Here is a 24,554-nt window from a genome sequence, read left to right on the forward strand (position 1 = left end):
TGCTGGCTGATTGTACTGCGGAAGGTAGCAACGTGTCAAAGGGCAAGGTGGGGTCGCGGCCATACAAAAGGTAAAATGGTGAAAATCCGGCAGTGTCGTGACGGGACGAGTTGTATGCGAAAGTGATGTATGGTAAAGCGCGACGTCCCAATCGCGGTGATCGTCGGAAACGTACATGGCCAGCATTTCGGTTAGCGTGCAGTTGAGTCGCTCGGTGAGGCCGTTAGTTTGGGGGTGGTACGCGGTAGCAATCTGGTGTTCTGTAGAATAGGAGCGGAGCAGATCATCGACGACCTTCGATAGAAAGTAGCGGCCGCGATCCGTCAGCAACTGGTGAGCGGCGCCGTGGTGCAGGATGACGTCGTATAGTAAGAAGTCGGTGGTGGTGGTGATAACTTTATTGCACACAGGGGAGTTGCGGACACGAAGTCGGCGACATCTGTAGCGCAGCTGGTTGGTAGCGCTCGTGCGATGGCATATCTCGTGGCATAATCGGTTGCTACAGCAATCCATTTGTTTCCTTTGATGGAAATTGGAAAGGGGCCAAGGAGGTCTAGGCCCACACGGAAGAAGGGCTCTGTAGGGATATCAATTGGTTGCAGCAAACCAGCGGGAGGCATAGCAGGCGTCTTCCGGCGCTGACACAGGTCGCAAGAAGCGACATAACGGCGCACAGAGCGATAAATGCCGGGCCAGAAGAAGCGTCGCCGCAGGCGGTCGTATGTACGAGTGATGCCCAGATGTCCAGCAGTGGGCGCGTCGTGAAGTTGCTGGAGCACGGCGAGTCGAAGGTGCTTGGGAACGACTAGGAGGAGCTCCGGGCCGTCAGGACGAACGCTACGACGGTATAAAGTTCCATCGCGCAACGTGAACATCCGGAGGGACGGGTCATTGGACGAGGAGCTTAGGCGCTCGAGAAGTGTTCGAAGAACAGGATCTTTGCGCTGCTCGTCGCCAATATGGAGGAAGCCGGAGAGGGATAGAACACTGATGTCCGAGTCTGCATCGGTATCGTCCGGTTTATCTACGGGATTGCGGGACAGGCAGTCAGCGTCTTTATGCAAGCGCCCTGACTTATACATAATAGAAGATGTATATTCTTGTAGACGGAAGGCCCAACGTGCAAGTCGTCCAGTTGAGTCTTTCAGAGAGGAGAGCCAGCAGGGGGCGTGATGATCGGTTACGACGCAGAAGCTCCGACCGAAAAGGTACGGCCGAAATTTCGCGAACGCCCATACGAGCGCGAGACATTCTCTGTCAGTGATGGAGTAATTTCGCTCGGGTGTGGAAAGAAGGCGGCTAGCGTAAGCGATGACACGGTCTTGGCCCTGTTGACGCTGAGCGAGGACAGCGCCGATGCCATGACCACTCGCGTCAGTTCGTACTCCAGTGGGCGCAGAAGGGTCAAAGTGTGACAGAATTGGGGAAGTTGTAAACCGCTCAATCAGGGTAGAGAACGCTTTCTCCTGCAGTGGTCCCCAAGAGAAAGAGACGTATTTCTTAAGAAGGTCAGTGGGAGGGTGAGCGATGTCGGCAAAATTTTGCACAAATAGCCGGAAATAAGAGCATAAGCCCAGAAAACTACGGACATCGTTTGTTGAACATGGTACAGGAAAATTTCGCATGGCGTGAACTTTCTGTGGATCAGGTTGGATTCCGGCGGCGTTGACGAGATGGCCGAGCGAGTTAATTTCACGGCGACCGAAATGGCACTTGGAGGAGTTTAGCTGAAGGCCAGCCCTGCGAAACACGGAGAGTATGGTTGCGAGGCGCCGCAGATGGCTCTCAAAGTTCGGCGAAAACACAATCACATCGTCGAGGTAACAGAGGCATGCAGACCACTTCAAGCCGCGCAAGAGAGAGTCCATCATGCGCTCGAATGTAGCTGGCGCATTGCATAATCCAAAGGGCACGACTTTAAATTGGTACAGACTGTCCGGTGTGACGAAGGCGGTTTTCTCGCGGTCCATCTCATCGACGCTAATCTGCCAATAGCCTGAGCGGAGGTCAATTGATGAAAAGTATTGGGATCCGTGAAGGCAGTCAAGAGCGTCATCAATGCGAGGCAGGGGATAAACATCCTTCTTTGTTATCCTGTTGAGGTGACGGTAGTCAACGCAGAAGCGCCACGAGTTGTCTTTTTTCTTCACTAAGACAACCGGTGATGTCCACGGGCTACTGGAAGGTTGAATGATGTCCTTGTCCATCATCCTGTCTACCTCTTTCTGTATGATGGCCCGTTCTGTTGCGGAGACACGATATGGCCGCCTATGAATGGGACTGGCGTCACCGGTGTTGATGCGATGCGTGACAACAGATGTCTGGCCAAGTGGACGGTCGTCCAAATCAAAGATGTCCCGATAAGATGACAGGAGGTGACGAAGAGCTGCTGTTTGCTCGGAAGGAAGGTCAGGGGCGATCATCTTAGAAACATCGTCCGCAGGCGTAGAGTACGGAGGAGTGGGTGACAATTCCGTTGGTACTGAGGAAAGATTCAGAGGTCAAAGAAGAAACCTCAAATTCTTTCAAAGGAGTGATATGCGCTATGGCGATACCGTGTGGCAGCACATGCGACGAAAATCCAAAATTGAGGATGGGCACGCGAGTGCAGTTTTCGCGGATCCGGATTAAGGTGCTCGGCAGGGCAATATTGCGCGACAAAGCCACGTCAGTAGGCGGCGACACGACGTACTTGCCATCAGGTACGGGAGGACAGGGCGTCAGGACATTTGCAGCCGCCTGTGGAGACAGCCTTGCAAACTCAGCAGAACATAAGCGGTGTGAAGCACAAGTTGTTGCGTCGGCAGGAAGCGGCAGATCCAACTGTACAACACCTGCGGAGCAGTCAATTTGGGCTGAGTGTTCGGAAAGGAAGTCGAGGCCGAGAATTAGGTCGTGCGGACAATGTTCAAGGACGATAAATAGAACAGCGGTATAATGGCCCCCAATGGTCACACGTGCTGCGCACATTCCAAGGACAGATGAAGTACTCCCATCGGCGACTCGCACAGTGCCCAGTATGGCAGGTGTCAGAACCTTTTTGAGCCTTCGGCGGAGAGCAGCGCTCATAACTGAAAGCTGCGCTCCTGTATCAATGAGAGATCTAACAGGAACGCCATCAACTTCAGTGTCCAGTAGGTTTCCACATGTAGGCAGGGTCAACAGAGGATTTGTGGGCCGGGTCGGAGTTGCAGCTTCACCTCCGGGAGCTGCACCGCCTAGTTTCCCGAAGCGAAGCGACCGGTTGCAGAAGGGGACGAAGAGCGGTGAACGAGAGGCGAACGGGACCTACGACCTTGCGGAGACGGGGAGCGGCTGGACCTTGGTGGAGCACTGTCGGCGTTGATGTTCCTAGTCGGCGTATAGGGCGAGAAAGTACGATTGTCTGGTACTTGGCGGTAGTGACTCGGAGACGACCACCGAGGAGGCGACGACCAGTGGTTGAGGCAATGACTGGCGATGTGTCCAATACCGGAACAATTAAAGCAGATGGGTTTATCATCCGCTGTGCGCCAGTCAGCTGGCTTGCGACGGGTTGCGGAAAGCTTTGCGTCTGGGAGCAAGCGGCCGGAGAAATCTGGTAGGTGTTTGTATGGCGGACCGAGCAGAGAGATGGAATGCCCAAACTTGCTATTTCCTCCCTAACGACCGCTTGTATAAGGGAGATAGCTGGCACGATTTCCCGACAGTCGGGACGAACTGGAGCCGGAGCCATGGCGTCAAGCTCACGGCGAACGATGCGCGTGATATCTTCCGGTCCTGCGGGCTGAACGAACCGCGGCGGGTCTTCGCAAGATGTTGCGGCGGTATTGGGCAATCGGTCGAAAATTTGAGCGACGCGGCGCGGCCCTTCGCTTGTTCGAAGCGCCGGCACTCCTTTATAATTTCATCCACAGTGGCACAATCCTTGCACATCAGGAGATTGAAGGCATCGTCTGCAATACCTTTCAGTATGTGAACAATCATGTCTGCCTCGGTCATGTTGCCATCAGCCTTGCGACAGAGGGCCAGCACATCCTGTATGTACATGACATAGGATTCTGTGGACGTCTGAGCGCGGCACGCAATTTTTTTTTGCTGCCAGCTGACGACCGACAGGTCTGCCAAACAGCTCTCGCATTTTTTCTTTGCAGACATCCCAGCTCGTTAGGTCAGCTTCGTGTGTGTCGTACCATTGCTTCGCATTTCCTCTTAGATAAAATATCACGTTTGCTAGCATCATTGTTGGATCCCACCTGTTGTTGTCGCACGCTCGCGCGTACATCGTAAGCCAGTCCTCGACGTCGGCGTTGTCCGTGCCACAAAATGTCCGTGGGTCCCGCGGATGAGTGAGGATGACCGTTGGCACGGGCTGCTGAGGCGTTGTCGCTTGTGTCGGTTGATTTGCCATTGTGGCGGCAGGTATATGACGTCCGCTGCGAAGTTCTGTGATTGTACCCCGCACTTTCCACCAAAATGTTGCAGAAAGAAAGCAGGCCCACGAGTGTAAAATAATGTATATTTACAACTGAGGTTAATGGCGTTCAGGTGGTGGTGGTGGTGTTCCTTATGCGATGGCGCACACCCACTGTGGGGGATTGGCCAAGATTTTGGATGAAATTAGGCTATCTTTATTAAAAAACTGAAAATGGTAAAGCTAACTGGAGGAAATGAACAAAAATAAAATCTACAATAAATCTACAATAAAATAAACAAAGACAATCTCTTTGTAGCAATGATAAAATCCTCCACGGTTGAGCAAATATCTCTGTGGCACTGTCCAAGAGAGGAGGCTCCTAGAGAAAGGATATTTATAATTGAAAAGCTCAAACCAAGCTGTGTAAATCTTGATTCTAGATTTTTTCTTAAAGAAGTGAAACGGCGGCAGAATATGAAAAAATGATCTATTGTTTCATCTTCTCCACAGACTGGGCACAGAGGGGAGGGCACCAGACCTGCCCTGTGACGATAGAAGTTTAATTTTGGTATTCGACAACGTAATTGGGTAAAGATGACTTCAGTTTTTCTGGTGTGAAAGGAATTTTTAGGCCAAGGGAATAGGAGGTGTCGATATTCTGAAAAATTTGCTACAGCTGGGTTCAAGAAGTCTTGAGTAATTGTATATCTCCTGAATCTAGTAGTCGTCAGGTAAGCTATTGTAGGAAGTAATGGTAATACAGGGCCATTGAGGGCCGCTCTCGCGAGGCTGTCAGCCATTTCATTCATGACTAATCCTTTATGTCCAGGCACCCAAAGCAATCTAATTAAATTTATGTGGGCAGGCACTAGAAAATGAAATGTACGTAAAAGGTTAGTGACACCATTTGCTGTGAGCGAGGAACATAAGGATAAAGAATCTGTTATAATTACTACCGCCGATGTTGACAGATTTAGTTTGCGTAAGGCTAGGACTACAGCCAGAAATTCAGCCAAAAATACGGAATAAAAGTCCGGAATCCTGATTGCAAATGACCAGTTTAGAGAGGGAGAGAAAATGCCAATTCCAGATTTTTCTTCACACTGTGAGGCGTCTGTCGCAATGACCGTACTTATAGCTAAACTCAATAAATGATCCTGTAATAAGCCGTTTAATATATTATGAGGGAGATGTTTTGCATTATTTGGGTAGATGTCATCAAATATAATTTCTAGGTTCTCTCGCACATCACAAATAGGCGGTACCTCCCAGAGACGTACATTTAAGGGATTTATCAATGTTTGTACGAAGACGACCTGTGGTGTATGAAAACGATGCCAGTGTACTCCGAAGAAAAGTGCAGGCTGAGAAATGAATATGTATTTCAATCTTCTAATAGGGGATTCATACAATTTCAAGACTGTTTGCACCGTCAGTAACCGAAATCTACACAATATTGAAGGCAACCTGACTTCTTGGTGTAATATGTTATTGGCAACATATTTCGGTAATCCGCAACACAGTCGTATGGCTTCCCGCTCAAGTAGAACAAGGGGACGTAATTTATAAGCTGGGGCACCAGAAAATAAAACACATCCAAATTCTAAAATGGGCCGCACATACATCTTGTATATCATTAAAAGTGGATCTCTCCGCATTCCGGACCGACTATTGCACAGCTTACGTAGCATACCAACTGCTCATACTCCTTTTTTAAAGATATGGTCAATATGGCCGAGCCAGTTGAGGGAACCGTCATATACTACACCTAAGTATTTCACCGACTCCACTTGAGGTATAGTCTCGAGGCGATAGGATATCGATATATTAACGGGATTGTTAAGAGGGAAAACCAATATCGAGGATTTTCTAACGTTAAGTGAAAGGCGAATTTCGTTTAACCAGGTTTCTATGGCGTTGAGGTAGTTTTGCAGTCGATAATATAGAGAGTGAATATCACTGTCTGATGCGAAGAAAGCAATGTCATCCGCGTATACGTATGTTTGTACATCTTGATGAAGAGGAATGGAAGACATCAGAATATTAAACAGTAATGGAGAAGTGACAGCTCCTTGAGGAACACCTCGTGATTGATTATATATACTCGAGGAAACGCCTCTCAGACTGCAGTAAAATGTTCTTCCATTTAAAAATTCACCAATCCAGTTTGAAAAATAATTTGGAATCTCTATATTTCGCAATATATCTAACTAATAAAATTAAGTGTTCTACACTGTCGTAGGCTTTGGAAATGTCTAATGTGACAAGGGCACATATTTTCCTCTGTCGCCGTGCTAATTTTATTCTACTTTCTAGGTCCACGTGAGCATGCCAAATTGAACATGATGGTCGGAATCCAATTTGGCAGGGGCTAAGCAAGTCCTTGTTCTGTATAAATTTAAGCATGCGGGCATATAGAATTCTTTCAATTAATTTAACCAAATTTGAAGTTAGCGCAATTGGCCTAATGTTATCTATTTTATATCCTTCCCCATGATTTTTAAGAATAGGGATGATTTTAGCAATTTTCCACGCAGACGGAATCCATGAGAAGCAAATTGAGTGATTTACAATAGCTAAAAGGTCATCGGGAGCTTCCTTAAATAAAATTCTGAGCATAGTAGATGTTACCCCATCCTCACCGGGAGCTGAATCTGGAAGTCGCTCCACGATTTCAGCCAATTCTAACATGGAGATTTCTGTAAAATCATCTGATGCCCTTCGTAAGCGAGAACCACTTGGCAAGACAGAAGAAAATCTAATTTCTAATCCCTTCGCGATTTCTTCTAGTGATTGTTTCATTTCATCGCTACTTAAGATTATAGAGTCAATATTAATTTGACGCGGAAGAATTTTTCTACCGCGGAGAAAACGGAACAATGCACGCTTATTTTTATTGTTAGATAAGAAATCAAAATGCTTACAGTCGAATTCATCTTTGGCTTTAGAAACTGTATGTTTAAAGACAGCTCGAAAAAATTTATAGTCACTCCAATTTTGGGGACTCTGGTTATGCAATAATTTTTTCCAAGCAGCTTTTCTCTTTCTGTAGTCTCGAGTGCATTCTTCATTCCACCAAGGACTGTAAGAATTTCTTTTATTCAATCCAATCTCAAATTGAGCCTTTTTTTGAGAACTTTCCAAAGCGGAACAGATAATCGTGGTTTTTTGTTCTGTAGGCGCATCAGACAGAGATGAAAGAACATTTCGTAAGCATTTTTTAAAAATGTAGTAATTTATGAAGGTTCGAACCTGAACACCTATAAATGTTACCGGACGTGCAACGTCAAATACTATCGGAAGGTGATCACTGCTTGTCGAACAATCAATAGTCGACCAAGAAGTTACGGAGAGACTCGGGCCAGAGAATGTAAGATCTAGTGAAGAGTAAGATCGGCCTCTAACAAACGTAACAGATCCGGAGTTTACACACGTGAGGCGATTGTCCAACGACCAGTTCCACAATCGGGTGCCGCACAAATCTGTTCTTAAACCCCATGAGATATGGTGAGAATTGAAATCACCTGAGATCACAATGTCACGTCCACAAGAGTTAAGAACACTATCCAGTGTGCTAGTGTCCTGCACGCCAGATGGAAAATATGCATTAACTACGGTAAAAGGAGAACATCCCGGGAGAACCAATTTTATAGCTAGGATTTCACACTCTGGAGTAGAAACTTGAAATGAAATTTTAGCCTTATGGCAAATTTTAGATGAGATAAGTGTAAGTAATCCGCCACCTCTTGTAGGACGGTCTAATCGAAATGACCTGTAGAATTTCAGTTGAAAAGATTTCTCAGGTTTTAGCCACGTTTCTTGTAACATAATTAAATCAGGATTTAGTTGACAAGTTAAACAAGTTAAATCTACTGATGCAGAATATAAAGAGCGGCAGTTCCACTGAAGCACTTTTAGTGATCCTATTTTTTGGAAAGTGCCGCAGTCGAAACTGCCTTCTGCAGAATGTTATCCTTTAGAACAACACTGGACTGACTTTTCTTCGCCTTTGAGTGAGGACCGGGGGAGGAGTCTTCACTAATAGACGACATGGTTCTTTTATATGCTCGAGCATTTTGTTCTACCTCTGTCATCTCCAAATCTGTATTAATCAGATTACAAGTTGTAGGGCCCGCAGAAGAGGGATTTGAAAGTCCAATATCATTATTGCAAGGATTGGTGTATGATCTTTCATGGTTAGTTTGGTGCTCAGGATCAATTGTTTGCGTTGGTACAGGAGCTGGGCAGGTAGTTTGCATCAAATGAGATAAATGACTAGAAACGGCTTGGGAGATACATTCACCAAGGCTCATTGCCAACCTTTCCATAGCTTTTGTAACTGCTTTTTCCACAGCGGCCTCTATAGTTGCAGTAAGTGATCGGTCCGTGGTAAGATTTTGTCTACCTATTGTCCCCGCATAGCCAGATGCCCTTTCTTTCACAATGTTTATGGCCTCCATCCTAGAGCAGCGTCGACGATCAATTATTTCAATCACCTGTAACTCTTGAGCCCTAACAGAACAGTTTAAATAATTGGCCGGATGATTTCCATCACAGAGACAGCATCGCTCTTCTTGGGCATTACAATTACTTTGAGCGTGTTCTCCCCCACATGCGCAACAACGTAGTCTTGATTTACACCCTGCCATACTATGGCCGTATCGCCAGCAATTGCGGCATTGAATCGGACGCGACGCCAGGCGTTCAACTCTGAACACAAGGGGCCACACCTTTAGCTCTGACGGGCAGGAAGTTCCAGCAAAAGTCGCAATCACTGATTCTGTTGGGACCCGCTTATTGTCTACCACTCGAGTGCATCGGTAAACAGCAATTACTCCAGTCCCAGACAATCTCTCAAGTGTTTCAGCGGGAGAAAGATCAGCATCGACACCTCTGACTATTCCCTTAGTGCAGGCGAGGTGAGCAGGGATGAAGGCACTCACCGGTAATGACGCGAATGACGAGCACTTTAGCAAATCCGCGACACAGGACTGGTCTGGCGATCGACACACGATACCTCCGCGGCCGAACTGCCTCACTTCCGTGATGGTCTGGTATGAAGAGGTAGCAGCTTGCAGGGATTTCTGGATCGCCTGGGGATTGGTTCGACGTATAAAGCCTCCATTTGAAGGAACCAGAGCCACCGGGATGTTGCTCACACCACTGCGGATGAACAAATCTAGAGGTAATTCATCCGTTGGAATAGAGGCCGCCCATGGGGACAAACCCCTGCCTGGGGAGTTTTTAGACATCCGCCTAGGAAGAAGGTGGCGTTAGAATTAGTGAGAGCTCAAGAAATAAGATTAGTAAAGCCTAATATCACCCAAAACCTGGCCAAGTGACAGAAGCCGAAGCGAACGGGGAGCAGGCCGAGGCTTCTTCTTCTACGGCTGGCAGACTTCGTCTTCCTCTAGTCTAATCCAACTTCTTCCTTCACTTCACCGTAACAATATGAACATGGCCTCCGAGATGGGGCGGCGCCAGGAGCCAGCGCGCGCCGCCAGATCTTGGAGGCCATGCTCTGAATGAGTTCTATGTGGCGCAGGAGCACCCTATCCATGGGGTCCCCTACTTCCAGCTGCACCCGTGCAAGACCGCCCAGCTCATGGAGCAGACGCGGCCAAAGATCCAAGACGGGTGAGTCCTCCTAGGCTCCTTTGTACTGCCGTCGCGCTGACTGTATAACTGCGTTGAAGCTATACCGCCAACCAGCTTCCCACGGACGTCGTCTTAACCGAACAAAATGATCGAAACCCTAATTTAAAAAAAAAGAAAAACATTTTCAGATGCATGTAACTTCGAACATCTGATGCATCAAAGACAGCAAAGCTGCATAACGGAGTTTTCACATCCTTCGAAAGTTAGTGGTCTGACTACGCGAAGTTTATACTTCAGTCTTTGCAAACGCTTCTTTGTGTCGGGTGGAAGTACTTCGCTGTAGCCGAGGCGCTTTCATACGCTGTACTGTATCCGAGCTTAGTGCTTCTAACCTTTCCGCTAGATCTCCTACAACGCTTTCGCTGTGCACGAGGTGTATTGCAACATTTCGTCATGTGCAGTGTATCCCTCTTCGTTACATTCGAGATCTTGTCCAGAAGCAGAATCTTGTTTTGAGCTAGTTGGTGAGTCATGCTATGCACACTTTTTAACGGCGTACTGACAGTGCATTTATTTTTCTTTCTTTCTTTTTTGCGTTAGATGAACGTCGGGGACTTCGAAAACCCCTTGAAAAGAGGGAAAAATATATTTCGTCAAATATACGGATTTCTGGCAGCGTGCGTACGGTCGGGTACAAGCTTGTCTGCAGGGAGGGGGGAGGGGCTAGGAGAAATGGAGAAGTACTGAGAGAGAGATATTTCGAATGTCATCATCATCAGCCTGGTTACGCCCACTGCAGGGCAAAGGCCTCTCCCATACTTCTCCAACTACCCCGGTCATGTACTGATTGCGGCCATGTTGTCCCTGCAAACTTCTTAATCTCATCCGCCCCCTGCTACGCTTCCCTTCCCTTGGAATCCAGTCCGTAACCCTTAATGACCATCGGTTATCTTCCCTCCTCATTACTTGTCCTACCCATGCCCCCGTTTCTTTTTCTTGATTTCAACTAAGATGTCGTTTACCCGCGTTTGTTCCCTCACCCAATCTGCTCTTTTCTTATTCCTTAACGTTACACCTATCATTCTTCTTTCCATAGCTCGTTGCGTCGTCCTCAATTTCAGCAGAACCCTTTTCGTAATCCTCCAGGTTTCTGCCCCGTACGTGAGTACTGGTAAGACACAGCTATTCTACACTTTTCTCTTGAGGGATAATGGCAACCTGCTGTTGTTGTGGTCGCACCGCTGGCGCGAGTTGTTGGGAACTCGGCGCTGACGCCCGTTGTTGCACCTGGGTCGCAAGCCCCAAGGGTAGCGTTGGCCTGGCGGCCTGGGGTACAACTGGAAGCATCCGAAGGTCCCGGCAAAGCATGAGTCGACTGGTAACAACAAAACAACTTGTTTATTCCAACATCGCAAAGAGTTGGCGGTCAGTTTGACCGAAGTAGAGAGACGGGAGTGCACTTTACTCAACAGAAGAAATCGGAGCCCTCTTTTGGCGTCCGGGGGCAGCTGCTTTTATACTCTCGCAGTTGAGGGCAAGAAGGAACCCCTCAATAGACGAGCACGTGACTGTGCCGCTCGGGAACAATGGGATAAGGTGACGCATACTGTCGTGTCGCCGCCGGTCGGGCACAATGGGGAGGAGAAGGTGGCTCACACTGTCGTGTCGCCGCCGGTCGGGCACAATGGGGAGGAGAAGGTGGCTCACACTGTCGTGTCGCTGCCGGTCGGGCACAATGGGGAGGAGAAGGTGGCTCATACTGTCGTGTCGCCGCCGGTCGGGCACAATGGGGAGGAGAAGGTGGCTCATACTGTCGTGTCGCCGCCGGTCGGGCACAATGGGGAGGAGAAGGTGGCTCATACTGTCGTGTCGCCGCCGGTCGGGCACAATGGGGAGGAGAAGGTGGCTCATACTGTCGTGTCGCCGCCGGTCGGGCACAATGGGGAGGAGAAGGTGGCTCATACTGTCGTGTCGCCGCCGGTCGGGCACAATGGGGAGGAGAAGGTGGCTCACACTGTCGTGTCGGCGCCTGTCAGACCCCCTCGCTTCACAGTTGTTGGGAGCTCCTCTCCCCGGCTGCCGCGCTTCGACAAGCGTGGGCACCAATATGCACATACACTCACACACGCACATGAAGACACGTGGCATCGGAACATGCCTGGACGCGCTTGGCGGGGAGGCGTAGCGGCGACGCCGAACGGGCCAAAATGTCTGCCGCTTTGTTGCAGCCGCGCCGGCTAAACCGCGCGTCGTAGGCGAAACGTAACAGACCGCCCCGCCGGGGGAAGGAGATCCCGATGGACAGGGGACTGCATCCGCTGTCCGGAGGGATGTCGCTCGATGATGCTCATAACCGAAGTCGGGCGTCCCTCGACGTTTCTTGAGCGCAGCGCACAGAGAAGGCCTCGTTCTCTCGTTCAGGTTCGCACAGGACACTGCAAAGTGACTTCGGGAGAGTTCACATTTTTGTTCTCGTTCCCGGCAAGCGTTAGAACTACGCTGAAACTCAACCGCTCAGTCAGCAAGCACGGCACAACCCTCACTAAGCCCTGCCAGGCTCTTTCCCCTTCTATACCACTGCCTAGTTCCTTACAGTAGTCTAGCAGCACTTAGAACGCGTCCACAAATTGGAAAATTACACTAGAAAGCATGTCATCCCTTTGAAACACTAAACAAAAGCAATATGTTAAAAATCCTGCCTCAGGAAGAAAAACATCAGTAACAAACAATTTTGAGGCTGATTCCTACGTTAGGGGCTTCGACTTAAGCCATCGGCGTTACCGTTGAGACTCCCCTTTTTGTAACGCACCTCAAAGGAATATTGTTGCAAAGCGAGGCTCCAGCGCAGGAGGCGGCCATTTTTGGGAGAGATGGTCTGCAGCCATTGGAGAGGGCAGTGATCCGTCTCAATGATAAACCTCGAGCCGGCTAGATAGCATGACAATTTCTGAACGGCCCACACGAGACATGCACACTCTTTCTCGGTGGCGCTATACGCCTGCTCACGACTGGTCAGCTTACGACTAGCATACAGGACGGGGTGTTCTACTTCTCCATTTTCCCGTTGGCACAGTACAACGCCCATGCCTCGCTCACTAGCATCGCACTGAACAACGAACCCTTTTGTATAGTCTGGCGATCGTAGCACAGGCTGGCTTGTTAGGGCACTCTTTAGGGCGCTAAAAGCTCTTTCCTTTGTCTCGTCCCAGACGACTGTTTGAGGCTCTGTTTTTCTTAGAGCATCCGTCAGGGGAGCCGCGATATCAGAGTACCTGGGGATGTACCTCTGATAGTAGCCGGCGACACCTAAGAACGACCGAATATCGGTCTTCGTGCGCGGTTGCGGGAAGTCTCGCACAGCGGCCACCTTTATTTCAGAGGGGCGGCGACGACCCTGACCAATCACGTGACCGAGGTAGACAACCTCGGCCTGTGCTAACTGGCACTTAGGAGCCTTGACTGTCAAGCCCGCTTCGCGCAGGCGGGTTAGCACTGCCCGCAAGTGTGCCATATGCTCAGACCAGGATGCGGAGAATATCGCTACGTCGTCTAGATACGGTAAAGCGAATTCTTGCTGTCCCCGCAACACTTTATCCATGAGGCTTGAAAAACAGTATGGCGCGTTCTTCAAACCAAAACTCAACACTTTAGGACGGAATGTTCCCATTGGTGAAATGAACGCCGCATACCTACTAGCCTCTTCTGTAAGTGGAACCTGCCAATAACCCCTGACAAGATCTAGGGTGGAAATAAACTGAGCGCTACTAACTTTCTCAAGGCGCTCCTCGATGTTAGGGATCGGATAAATTTGATCCTTAGTGATGGAATTAAGCCTGCGGTAGTCGACGCAAGGACGAGGTTCCTTGCCCGGTACCTCAACTAAAATCAAAGGGGAGGTATAATCACTCTCACCTGCCTCAATAACACCGAGCTGTAGCATTTTCTTTACCTCAGCCTCCATAATATCGTTCTGGCGGGGTGACACCCGATACGCCTTGGATCGTACTGGCTCTGGGGAGGTAAGTTCTATGTCATGAGTAAGGACAGAAGTCCTACCAGGCCTCTCAGAGAACAGACCTTGAAACTCTTGTAAGAGCTGGTGTAGTTCGGTTTTCTGCTCACGCGACAGCGATGCTCCACTGACTAAGTCACTAATGACTTGACCGGTGTCTTCCCTGTTCGTCACTGAGCCTAGTCCCGGAAGCTCGACCGGAAGCTCTTCAGGAACGTTTACCATCATGCACACCACTGCTTCCCGTTGTTTATAGGGTTTGAGCAGATTACAGTGGTAAACTTGCTGTGCTTTCCGCTTTCCTGGCAGACTCACCACGTAGTTAACGTCCGACAGTTTCTGAACAATTCGTGCTGGGCCCTCCCACTGCACGTCTAGTTTGTTGTTTAGCGATGTGCGCAATATCATGACCTCATCGCCCACCTCAAAACGACGGGCCCTGGCGGTCCGATCATAATAAACCTTGGCCCTCTGCTGGGCCTTTGTCATTGCTTCACCTGACAACTCCTGTGCCCTTCTTAAGCGTTCGAGGAGCTTAAACACGTACTCCACCACGACTGGGTCGTCGCCCCTGCCTTCCCACGATTCTCGAAGCATGCGAAGCGGAGACCGAAGCGAGCGACCGTACACCAGCTCAGCTGGCGAAAACCCCGTAGCCGCATGCGGCGCGGTCCTTAATGCAAACATCACCCCAGGCAGACACAGCTCCCAGTCAGTTTGATGTTCAAAACACAATGCTCTCAACACGCGCTTCATGACGGACTGGAGCTTCTCAACGGAATTCGACTGTGGGTGGTACACTGAGCTGTGTAACAGCTTTACCCCACACCTTTCGAGAAAAGTTGTCGTCAAAGCGCTAGTAAACACTGTGCCCTGATCTGATTGGATTTCCGCAGGGAAACCAACTCGCGCAAATATGGACAGTAGTGCATTGACTATCTCAACTGAGCTGAGTTCTTTAAGCGGCACTGCTTCAGGGAACTTTGTCGCTGGGCAGATCACAGTCAAAATGTGTCTGTACCCCGTGGCTGTTACCGGCAGAGGTCCCACTGTATCAATAACGAGCCGTCTAAAAGGCTCCGTTATGATAGGTACCAATTTCAACGGCGCCCTTGATTTGTCCCCTGGTTTGCCCACCCGCTGACAGGTGTCACATGTCCTCACGAAATGGTCTGCGTCCCGAAAACACCCTGGCCAATAGTACTCTTGCAAGAGACGGTCCTTAGTTTTCTTAACTCCTAGGTGTCCGGACCACGAACCCCCATGCGACAAGCGCAACAGATCCTGACGATAGCATTGAGGCACGATCAGCTGATCGAACTCCACTCCCCTGCGGTCTAGATACTTCCGGTACAGGACTCCACCTCTTTCCACAAAGCGAGCATTTTTCTTGGCGATACCTTCCTTGACATTGCAGCGTATGTTTTCTAGGCTGCCATCCTTCTTTTGCTCGGCTATCAAAGCCGACCGGCTGACTTTTAGCAACCTATTAAGTCCGTCTGACGTAGGCGCGATGAGCAAATCTGCAGATAGCTCTTCTAACTTTCCCGCATCGGGATTTTCCTCTCCAGTATCTGGTGCCTTTAACGTTACAGACTCAAGTTTATTCAGTTCGGGCGTGCTCCGAATATCAGCTTGCTGCGCCTCTGACCCTTTTTCATTGTTCGATAACGTCGGCCCCGCAACTACCGCGTTTGCAGCGAGCTCCCGAACCTTCGACCTGGTTAAGGCCTGAACGCTAGCCTCACCAAACAAAAGCCCCTTCTCGCGCAGGAGGTGATCGGACCTGTTCGAAAATAGGTACGGGTACTGGGGGGGGGCAGCATAGATGACACTGCCGCCTCCGTCTCAAGCGCTCCGAAAGGTCCTTCAATAAGCACTTTTGCTACCGGCAGACACACGCTATGAGCTTCCACGGCTTGCTTGATCCATGCGCACTCGCCCGTGAACATATGGGGTTCTACGTAAGACGGGTGAACTACATCCATTGTAGCTGCGGAATCGCGAAGCACTCGGCACTCTTTCCCGTTCACGAGGAGGTCTCGCATGTAAGGCTCGAGAAGCTTCATGTTCTCGTCAGTGCTGCATATTGACAAAAACACAACTTTTGGTTTTGTTTCCGGACACTGCGCCGAAAAGTGACCCGGCTTCTGGCACGTATAACAAATGCGCGCTTGCCTCGTCTCGAACCGCTTTCTGCGTTCGGCTTCGGCTGCCGCCGTCTCCTTAGGTTCGGTCGCACTGCTTTCACTCGCATCCGCACTACGTGTGTTCCCCTTTGCTCTCATGGGTGTGAACTTCGGCCTCTCAAACTTCGAGCCAAATTCACCCTTTTGACCGTCCTTAGCTCCGCGAGCCCGACGCGTCACAAACTCCTCGGCTAGCTCAGCGGCTTTAGCCACCGTACAAACGTCTGGCCTATCCAAGACCCAGTACCGCACGTTCTCAGGTAACCGACTATAAAACTGTTCTAGCCCGAAACACTGCAGAACTTTATCGTGGTCACCAAACGCTTTCTCTTCTTTGAGCCACTCCTGCATGTTTGACATAAGCCTGTACGCAAACTCTGTATATGACTCACTTTTGCCTTTCTCATTTTCCCGAAACTTCCGACGGAACGCCTCCGCTGACAGCCTGTACTTTTTTAGCAGACTCGATTTCACTTTGTCGAAATCCTCTGCCTCCTCTCTATCCAAGCGAGCGACTACGTCGGCCGCCTCGCCGGGTAACAAAGTGAGCAAGCGCTGTGGCCACGTTTCCCGAGAGAACCCCTGCTTCTCGCACGTTCGCTCAAAGTTAACCAGGAACAAACCAATGTCCTCTCCAAGCTTAAACGGCCGCATCAGGTCAGTCATTTTGAACAATACGCGTTCTCCTGCACCGTGTGCCTGACTTCCATTACGAGCGCGTTCCATCTCTACCTCAAGACGCTTCATTTCCAAAGCGTGTTGACGGTCACGCTCTTGTTGCTCTCGCTCTTTCTGTTCTTTACGTTCACGCTCTTCTTTTTCTTTCTGTTCTTTAAGTTCGCGCTCCTGTCTTTTTGCAGTCTCCCTCTCCTCAATGGTCTCAAGGCATTCCGACAGCTCGTCATCCTCAGCTTCTAACTCAAGAATAGCCTTTAGCAGTTCAGGTTTTCTGAGTTTGTCTGAGACATCCAGACCCAACTCTCTTGCAAGCTCCAGCAATTTCGGTTTGCGCAACGACTTCAAATCCATGGCTGCTCTGAATGCTGCTTTCTCTACTGCTTACTATTGTCTTGCCGCAAACTAACCCGGCAGCAACGACAACCACAATTACCAGCTCTGTTTCTGACACTAACAAAAGCCTGGCAAAGCTCAGAAGAAGAAAGTCCCGCACTCACCAAACCTCGCAGCCAAGAGTTCAGCGCAGTCGTTCCGCTGCAGGCAACCAGTCATCACACAGGGCTCGTTGCACTGCTCCCGGATCGTCGTTGAGCTGCTCAGCATACAGTCAACTGCATATCTTCGCTGCTGGCCTCCGTTGTCGCGATCTCACCGCTGGCAGACAGTTGTTGTGGTCGCACCGCTGGCGCGAGTTGTTGGGAACTCGGCGCTGACGCCCGTTGTTGCACCTGGGTCGCAAGCCCCAAGGGTAGCGTTGGCCTGGCGGCCTGGGGTACAACTGGAAGCATCCGAAGGTCCCGGCAAAGCATGAGTCGACTGGTAACAACAAAACAACTTGTTTATTCTAACATCGCAAAGAGTTGGCGGTCAGTTTGACCGAAGTAGAGAGACGGGAGTGCACTTTACTCAACAGAAGAAATCGGAGCCCTCTTTTGGCGTCCGGGGGCAGCTGCTTTTATACTCTCGCAGTTGAGGGCAAGAAGGAACCCCTCAATAGACGAGCACGTGACTGTGCCGCTCGGGAACAATGGGATAAGGTGACGCATACTGTCGTGTCGCCGCCGGTCGGGCACAATGGGGAGGAGAAGGTGGCTCACACTGTCGTGTCGCCGCCGGTCGGGCACAATGGGGAGGAGAAGGTAGCTCACACTGTCGTGTCGCCGCCGGTAGGGCACAATGGGGAGGAGAAGGTGGCTCATACTGTCGTGTCGCCGCCGGTCGGGCACAATGGGGAGGAGAAGGTGGCTCATACTGTCGTGTCGCCGCCGGTCGGGCACAATGGGGAGGAGAAGGTGGCTCATACTGTCGTGTCGCCGCCGGTCGGGCACAATGGGGAGGAGAAGGTGGCTCATACTGTCGTGTCGCCGCCGGTCGGGCACAATGGGGAGGAGAAGGTGGCTCATACTGTCGTGTCGCCGCCGGTCGGGCACAATGGGGAGGAGAAGGTGGCTCATACTGTCGTGTCGCCGCCGGTCGGGCACAATGGGGAGGAGAAGGTGGCTCATACTGTCGTGTCGCCGCCGGTCGGGCACAATGGGGAGGAGAAGGTGGCCCATACTGTCGTGTCGCCGCCGGTCGGGCACAATGGGGAGGAGAAGGTGGCTCATACTGTCGTGTCGCCGCCGGTCGGGCACAATGGTGAGGAGAAGGTGGCTCACACTGTCGTGTCGCCGCCGGTCGGGCACAATGGGGAGGAGAAGGTGGCTCATACTGTCGTGTCGCCGCCGGTCGGGCACAATGGGGAGGAGAAGGTGGCTCATACTGTCGTGTCGCCGCCGGTCGGGCACAATGGGGAGGAGAAGGTGGCCCATACTGTCGTGTCGCCGCCGGTCGGGCACAATGGGGAGGAGAAGGTGGCTCATACTGTCGTGTCGCCGCCGGTCGGGCACAATGGTGAGGAGAAGGTGGCTCACACTGTCGTGTCGGCGCCTGTCAGACCCCCTCGCTTCACAGTTGTTGGGAGCTCCTCTCCCCGGCTGCCGCGCTTCGACAAGCGTGGGCACCAATATGCACATACACTCACACACGCACATGAAGACACGTGGCATTGGAACATGCCTGGACGCGCTTGGCGGGGAGGCGTAGCGGCGACGCCGAACGGGCCAAAATGTATGCCGCTTTGTTGCAGCCGCGCCGGCTAAACCGCGCGTCGTAGGCGAAACGTAACACTGTTCATGATCTGAGAATGCCTGCCAAACGCACCCCAGCCCATTCTTATTCTTCTGATTATTCCAGTCTCATGATCCGAATCCGCAGTCACTACCTGTCCTAAGTAGATGTATTCCCTTACCGCTTGCCTTGCTACCTATCGTAAACTGCTGTTCTTACTGTTAAACATTACTTTAGTTTTCTGCAGATTAATTTTAGACCCACCCTTCTGCTTTGCCTTTCCAGGTCCGTGAGCATGCATTGCAGTTGGTCCCCTGAGTTACTACGCAAGGCAATATAATCAGGGAATCGCAAGTTACTAAAGTATTCTCCATTAACTCTTATCCCCAATTCTTCCCAATCCAGGATCTGAATACCTCCTGTAAACACGCTGTGAATAGCATTGGAGAGATCGTATCTCCCTGCCTGACGCCCTTCTTTATTGGGATTTTGTTGCTTTCTTTATGGAGGACTACGGTGGCTGTGGAGCCGCTATAGATATCTTTCAGTACTTTTACATACGGCTCGTCTACACCCTGATTCCGTAATGCCTCCATGACTGCTGAGCTTTCGACTGAATCAAATGCTTTCTCGTAATCAATGAAAGCTATATATAAGGGCTGGTTATATTCGCACATTTCTATATCACCTGATTGATAGTGTGAATATGGTCTATTGTTGAGTAGCCTTTAAAGAATCCTGCTTGGTCCTTTGGTTGACGGAAGTCTAAGGTCTTCCTGATTCTATTTGCAGTTACCTTAGTAAATACTTTGTTGCTAGGCAACGGACAATAAGCTGATTCGTCTGTAATTTTTCAAGTCTCTGGCGTCTCCTTTCTTATGGAGTAGGATTATGTTAGCGTTCTTCCAAGATTCCGGTACGCTCGAAGTCATGAGGCATTGCGTATACAGGGTGGCCAGTTTTTCTAGAACAGTCTGCCCACGATCCTCCAACAAATCTTCTGTTACCTGATCCTCCCCAGCTGCCTTCCCCCTTTGCATAGCTCTCAAGGCGTTCTTTACTTCTTCCGGCGTTACTTGTGGGATTTCAAGTTCCTCTAGACTATTCTCTCTCACATTATCATCGTGGGTGCTACTGGTACTGTATAAATCTGTATAGAACTCCTCAGCCACTTGAACGATCTCATCCATATTAGTAATGATATTGCCGACTTTGTCTCTTAACGCATACATCTGATTCTTTCCTATTCCTAATTTCTTCTTCACTGCTTTTAGGCTTCCTCCGTTCCTGAGAGCATGTTCAATTCTATCCATATTATACTTCGTTATGTCAGCTGTCTTACGCTTGTTGATTAACTTCGAAAGTTCCGCCAGTTCTATTCTAGCTGTAGGATTAGAGGCTTTCATACATTGGCGTTTTTTGATCAGATCTTTCGTCTCCTGCGATAGCTTACTGGCATCCTGTCTAACGGAGTTACCACCGACTTATATTGCAGATTCCTTAATGATGCCCATAAGGTTGTCGTTCATATCTTCAACACTGAGGTCCTCTTCCTGAGTTAAGGCCGAATACCTGTTCTGTAGCTTGATCCGGAATTCCTCTATTTCCCTCTTACCGCTAACTCATTTCGAATGGAACACACCGAAACCGCGGAACTCTGGCAGGGCTCATAGCACCTTAAATAATTTGCTGCAATAGCTTCCACGCAAACAAATTTTGGGTTTCGTTTCCCGGGTCGTGCATTTATCGCGACACAGAAGGTAGCCACGTGGTAACAGAAAATATTGTTACGTATGGTACTCGCTCCGGCTTGCTATATATTCCGTTTGCTACGCTGCTAGCTAGGTCTTACGCAAAGATAATATTATCGTTGCGTCTAAAGCATTCGCTTGTATCCGTGACGAAGGGTTCAGGTTACGAAGCTGACAATCGTAGACACCCGGTGAACTCCACGATGTTTATTTATTTTTGTGCGGATGAAACCGACTGTATACCGGGTTTCCCACGCAACTCGAGCGAAACCTTAAAAAAAAATATGCAAAACCGCGTAGCTGGACAGAAACAAGGTAACGTCGTTTGCCGTCGCTTGGAGTCGCTCAGATTGCTTTTTCATTCTGCCTAATTATATATTTAGTCTTAATCGATCAGTCGATTAATCAATCAACTTCTCAAATATTATAGTTAGGTGAAAAGTGTCAATGAGAAAGTCATAGAGCGACATGAAGAACTCCCGATACAGCTTTCTGTTCCTCAATATACGTGCTAAACAAAGGTGTGGCTCAAAGCGTGAGAAAAGCCCGCGAATGCACGCCCACCGATTGGCCCGCGTCTCGACTGACGTCACTCTCCGAAAACAGTGGGCGTCGGAGACGGTATAGAGGGCAGTGGCGGGAGAAGAGAAAATGTTCGCGTCAACATGAGGCGTGTGTCTGCTGCAGCAAAATTCCGGAGACAACTCAGCACATCCTAACGGAATGCGAAGTAATTCGCGCAGCGAGACACGTAGGTAAAAAAATAAATTATGGGGTTTTACCTGCCGAAACCAGGATCTGATCATGAGGCACGCTGTAGCGAGGGACTCTGTAAATTAGGACCCCCTGGGCTTCTTTAACATGCGCCTAAATCTAAGTGCACGGGTGTTTTCGCATTTCGCCCCCACCGAAATGCGGCCGCCGTGGCTTGGATTCGATCCCGCGACCTCGTGCTTAGCAGACCAACATCATAGCCACCAAGCAACCACGGCTGGTGAGACCCGTAGGTAACGTACATCTTCTATAGAAGCTCTGGGATTTAAAGTGGATGGAAGCATTAACTGGTCAGCAGTCGAGATAAGCAAGTGACGTTTAGAGCACTGGTGGAAAAAAAAAAAGCAGGGAGGAGACTAACAGGACCGCATCCGTTACATACGTAGGTAGCGGTACATGGTATATATAGAAGATTCAAGGAAGAGAAAAAAGATTAAGCGAGATGCAGACAAAATGCTAGAGTGAAAAGCATGTATTGCATACCATGATTAGATCAAGCAGGCTATGTAATTATTTGTCACCGCTCCGTTTGAAGGCTGAACCCCATGAGCACGATTTTGTGCGCGACAGCGACGAGCGACGGCTTCGAGCGACGGATCGGGCCGTCGCTTGAACAGATCGCTCGGTCTTGTCGCGCGATCGCTCGGTTCTGCAAATCTAGAATTTGTTGCTCGTCGCCCGGAAGGGCTATGAGCGACTAGCTAATAGTAGGCAGCCGGAACGGGATGTACATTAGTGACGTACTACCGGTTTGCGCACGCGCGCGCTTCTCAGTATACAAACGGAACGAGCGAACTACAGAATTTTTATATGTAAACGAAAAAAAAAACCTACTGCAAGACCTTCAGAAATACTTTACGTTGCTTTGTACAGCCAAACAAACCAACTTAAATAATTATAGCAAGTACCACACCAGCTTTGGCGCTAACTCGAACCTCTAATACCGGCAACACTGGCGAGCCGTCGCACGAAGTGGTCGCTCGCTTGGAGTTTGACTTCAGGGCGACGAGCGAACGCGACAGCCAACCCCATCGCGTCGCTTGTCGCTAGTCGCTGTCGCGCAAAAAATCGCTTGCATGGGGGCTTATACTTCAAGGGGGCCGAATGCCAGTAAACCATCATCATCATTATCGAGGGGTGGAGCGTAGCAGGACGCGTTCGTCGGCAAACGTCAACTATTTTTAAAGCAAAAGCTTTACTGGCCGCGAACTTGCGATTTCGCTGTGGCGGTGCTCCGAGGGGGCACATGACGTCACAACGCGCTCCTCGCCGCGGATATTTCTCTCTTTCGCTGCCTAGTCACTACTGCGCATGCGCCGCTAGTAGCACCGAGCCACAGGTGTTCCGCCGCTGCGCAGCGCCGCGCCTTTCCGCCGCCGCCGCCGTTTGGTACGACGTCACACCGCGTTCCTCGTCGTTGCGCTCGCCTCCGCTCGCTTCGCCAGCTGCGTCGCATGCCTGATAACATGTCGCAGAATTGAAAAGGAGAGCTCGCGTGCGCCGCAACCACAGTTGAGGCGACAGTATGGACGGCGACAATTCTGATAAGAAGGAGGAGGCCTGGAATCGACATCGGAACGAGATGAAGAGGGAACGGATCGCCCAGGAAACAGACGAATAATGCGCCGAACGACTGGCTAAACGCCGCAACATAGCTAGACAACTAGGCTAACCTGGACTTGCAATCAAGATTAACCAAGGCTTACCATGCTATGCCTTAGCTTTCGCTACGTATATGCTGGCATAGCCGAGCTAAGCCACTGCCAACTTTTTTCATAACTTTTTGACACGCGCGTGCTCTCGTGCGAGAGCTTCGTGGCATCTTGAGATTTGGGTGCAGAATGTACGTTGGTCGGCGGTGACGCTATGCCGTCTTGCAGGCGCGCTCTTCGCCGAAGTTCTCTGCGCGTCTCTGTTGTGAAGGTGCACCGTTTTAATGCGAAGGCATTGTATGCCCCACGAAGCGAAAAAACATCCGATGGTACAAAAACCCGCGTGACCACGTGATTACTTCACGTTCCCGGCGCTGGACCTGCTGCGGCTGCCACTGCGAAATCCCACGTGCCCCTGCCCCCCCCAAAAAAAATATTATATAAATAATAAATTTTTTAAATAACTGCCCAATTCTAAAATTGAGTTGACCCATGTTCAAAACCGTCCAGGCGAACTCCCGTAACTTACTTGGCCCACCCCCAAAACTTGTGTCCCCCGGGCCACCACCAATATAGACTTTGCCCAGTTCTGGCACATGACCAAGTGAAAAGTATATCGCGCCGATGAGTCATACTGCACTCGCATTCCATGCGCGTAAAGAGACAATGTGCCTCTGTAACTTTTGTCCTGTATGATTGCTATCAGCTACTTTCTGATCTGATGCTTTCTGCGCATATATATTTATATATATATATATATATATATATATATATATATATATATATATATATATATATATTTCTTTTTGTTGCAGAAAGCACAGCAATTACCTGGTGACGTGGCTCAGCTCGGTAGCTCCCGTGGTTGGCCTGGAGTTTCCTGTCCAGTACTCCGCCATCGTGACACCGGCGTCCTCGTGACGTCATATATACAACTTCACTCGGTGCTGTTAGCACCCCGCAAGCGCAGCTTCTCTGTACTGTCTATAATGCGATGTTACTGATGTACGCAGGCGTAATGCGCCGTGCCACATCAAGGGCGACTGTGCACCACGGAGATGATGATGAGAATGACTTTTTTCTTTACTTTGGGGGCTGTTTCCTTTGCCACCACGTCTGGACGAACAATAAAAGCGAGCCAAATAACGCCGGCGGAATTCTTTGTTCGGGTGAGTGAGTGAGGGAAATAACTTTATTTCGGTCCAGAGGAGACGCAGGGGAGACCCCGCGCCACCCAGCTAGTCCCACGTAGGGACCGCCAAGCCGAGCTTAACGGCCCGATCTGCCCACTCTACACGGCCAGGGTTTGGTCGTTGAGTTCGGGGCTGCCCAAGAGCGCAGCCCATCTATCCTCGCTGAAGGAGGAGCCGATGGCTTCACACTCCCACAACACAT

At 50.0% G+C, this 24,554-nt stretch overlaps 1 protein-coding gene across 4 annotated transcripts in view; it reads left to right on the forward strand.

Annotated features, from left to right (window-relative positions):
* Nucleotides 1-24,305, forward strand: part of Atg10 (Autophagy-related 10) — an 85,792-nt gene extending 61,487 nt beyond the window's left edge. For 3 of the 4 annotated variants that reach the window (XM_075671193.1, XM_075671191.1, XM_075671192.1), the window contains exons 6-7: nt 9,942-10,033; nt 23,975-24,108. In XM_075671193.1, coding sequence (XP_075527308.1) covers nt 9,942-10,033; nt 23,975-24,080 — 198 coding nt within the window. In that variant the 3' untranslated portion in view covers nt 24,081-24,108. Of the gene's footprint in view, nt 1-9,941; nt 10,034-23,974 lie in introns of all 4 variants that reach the window. The other variant, XM_075671195.1, reaches the window with a different exon arrangement.
* Nucleotides 24,306-24,554: the final 249 nt, after the last annotated feature.

Source organism: Dermacentor variabilis, chromosome 10, assembly GCF_050947875.1.
Source record: "Dermacentor variabilis isolate Ectoservices chromosome 10, ASM5094787v1, whole genome shotgun sequence".
NCBI classification, from domain to species: domain Eukaryota; kingdom Metazoa; phylum Arthropoda; class Arachnida; order Ixodida; family Ixodidae; genus Dermacentor; species Dermacentor variabilis.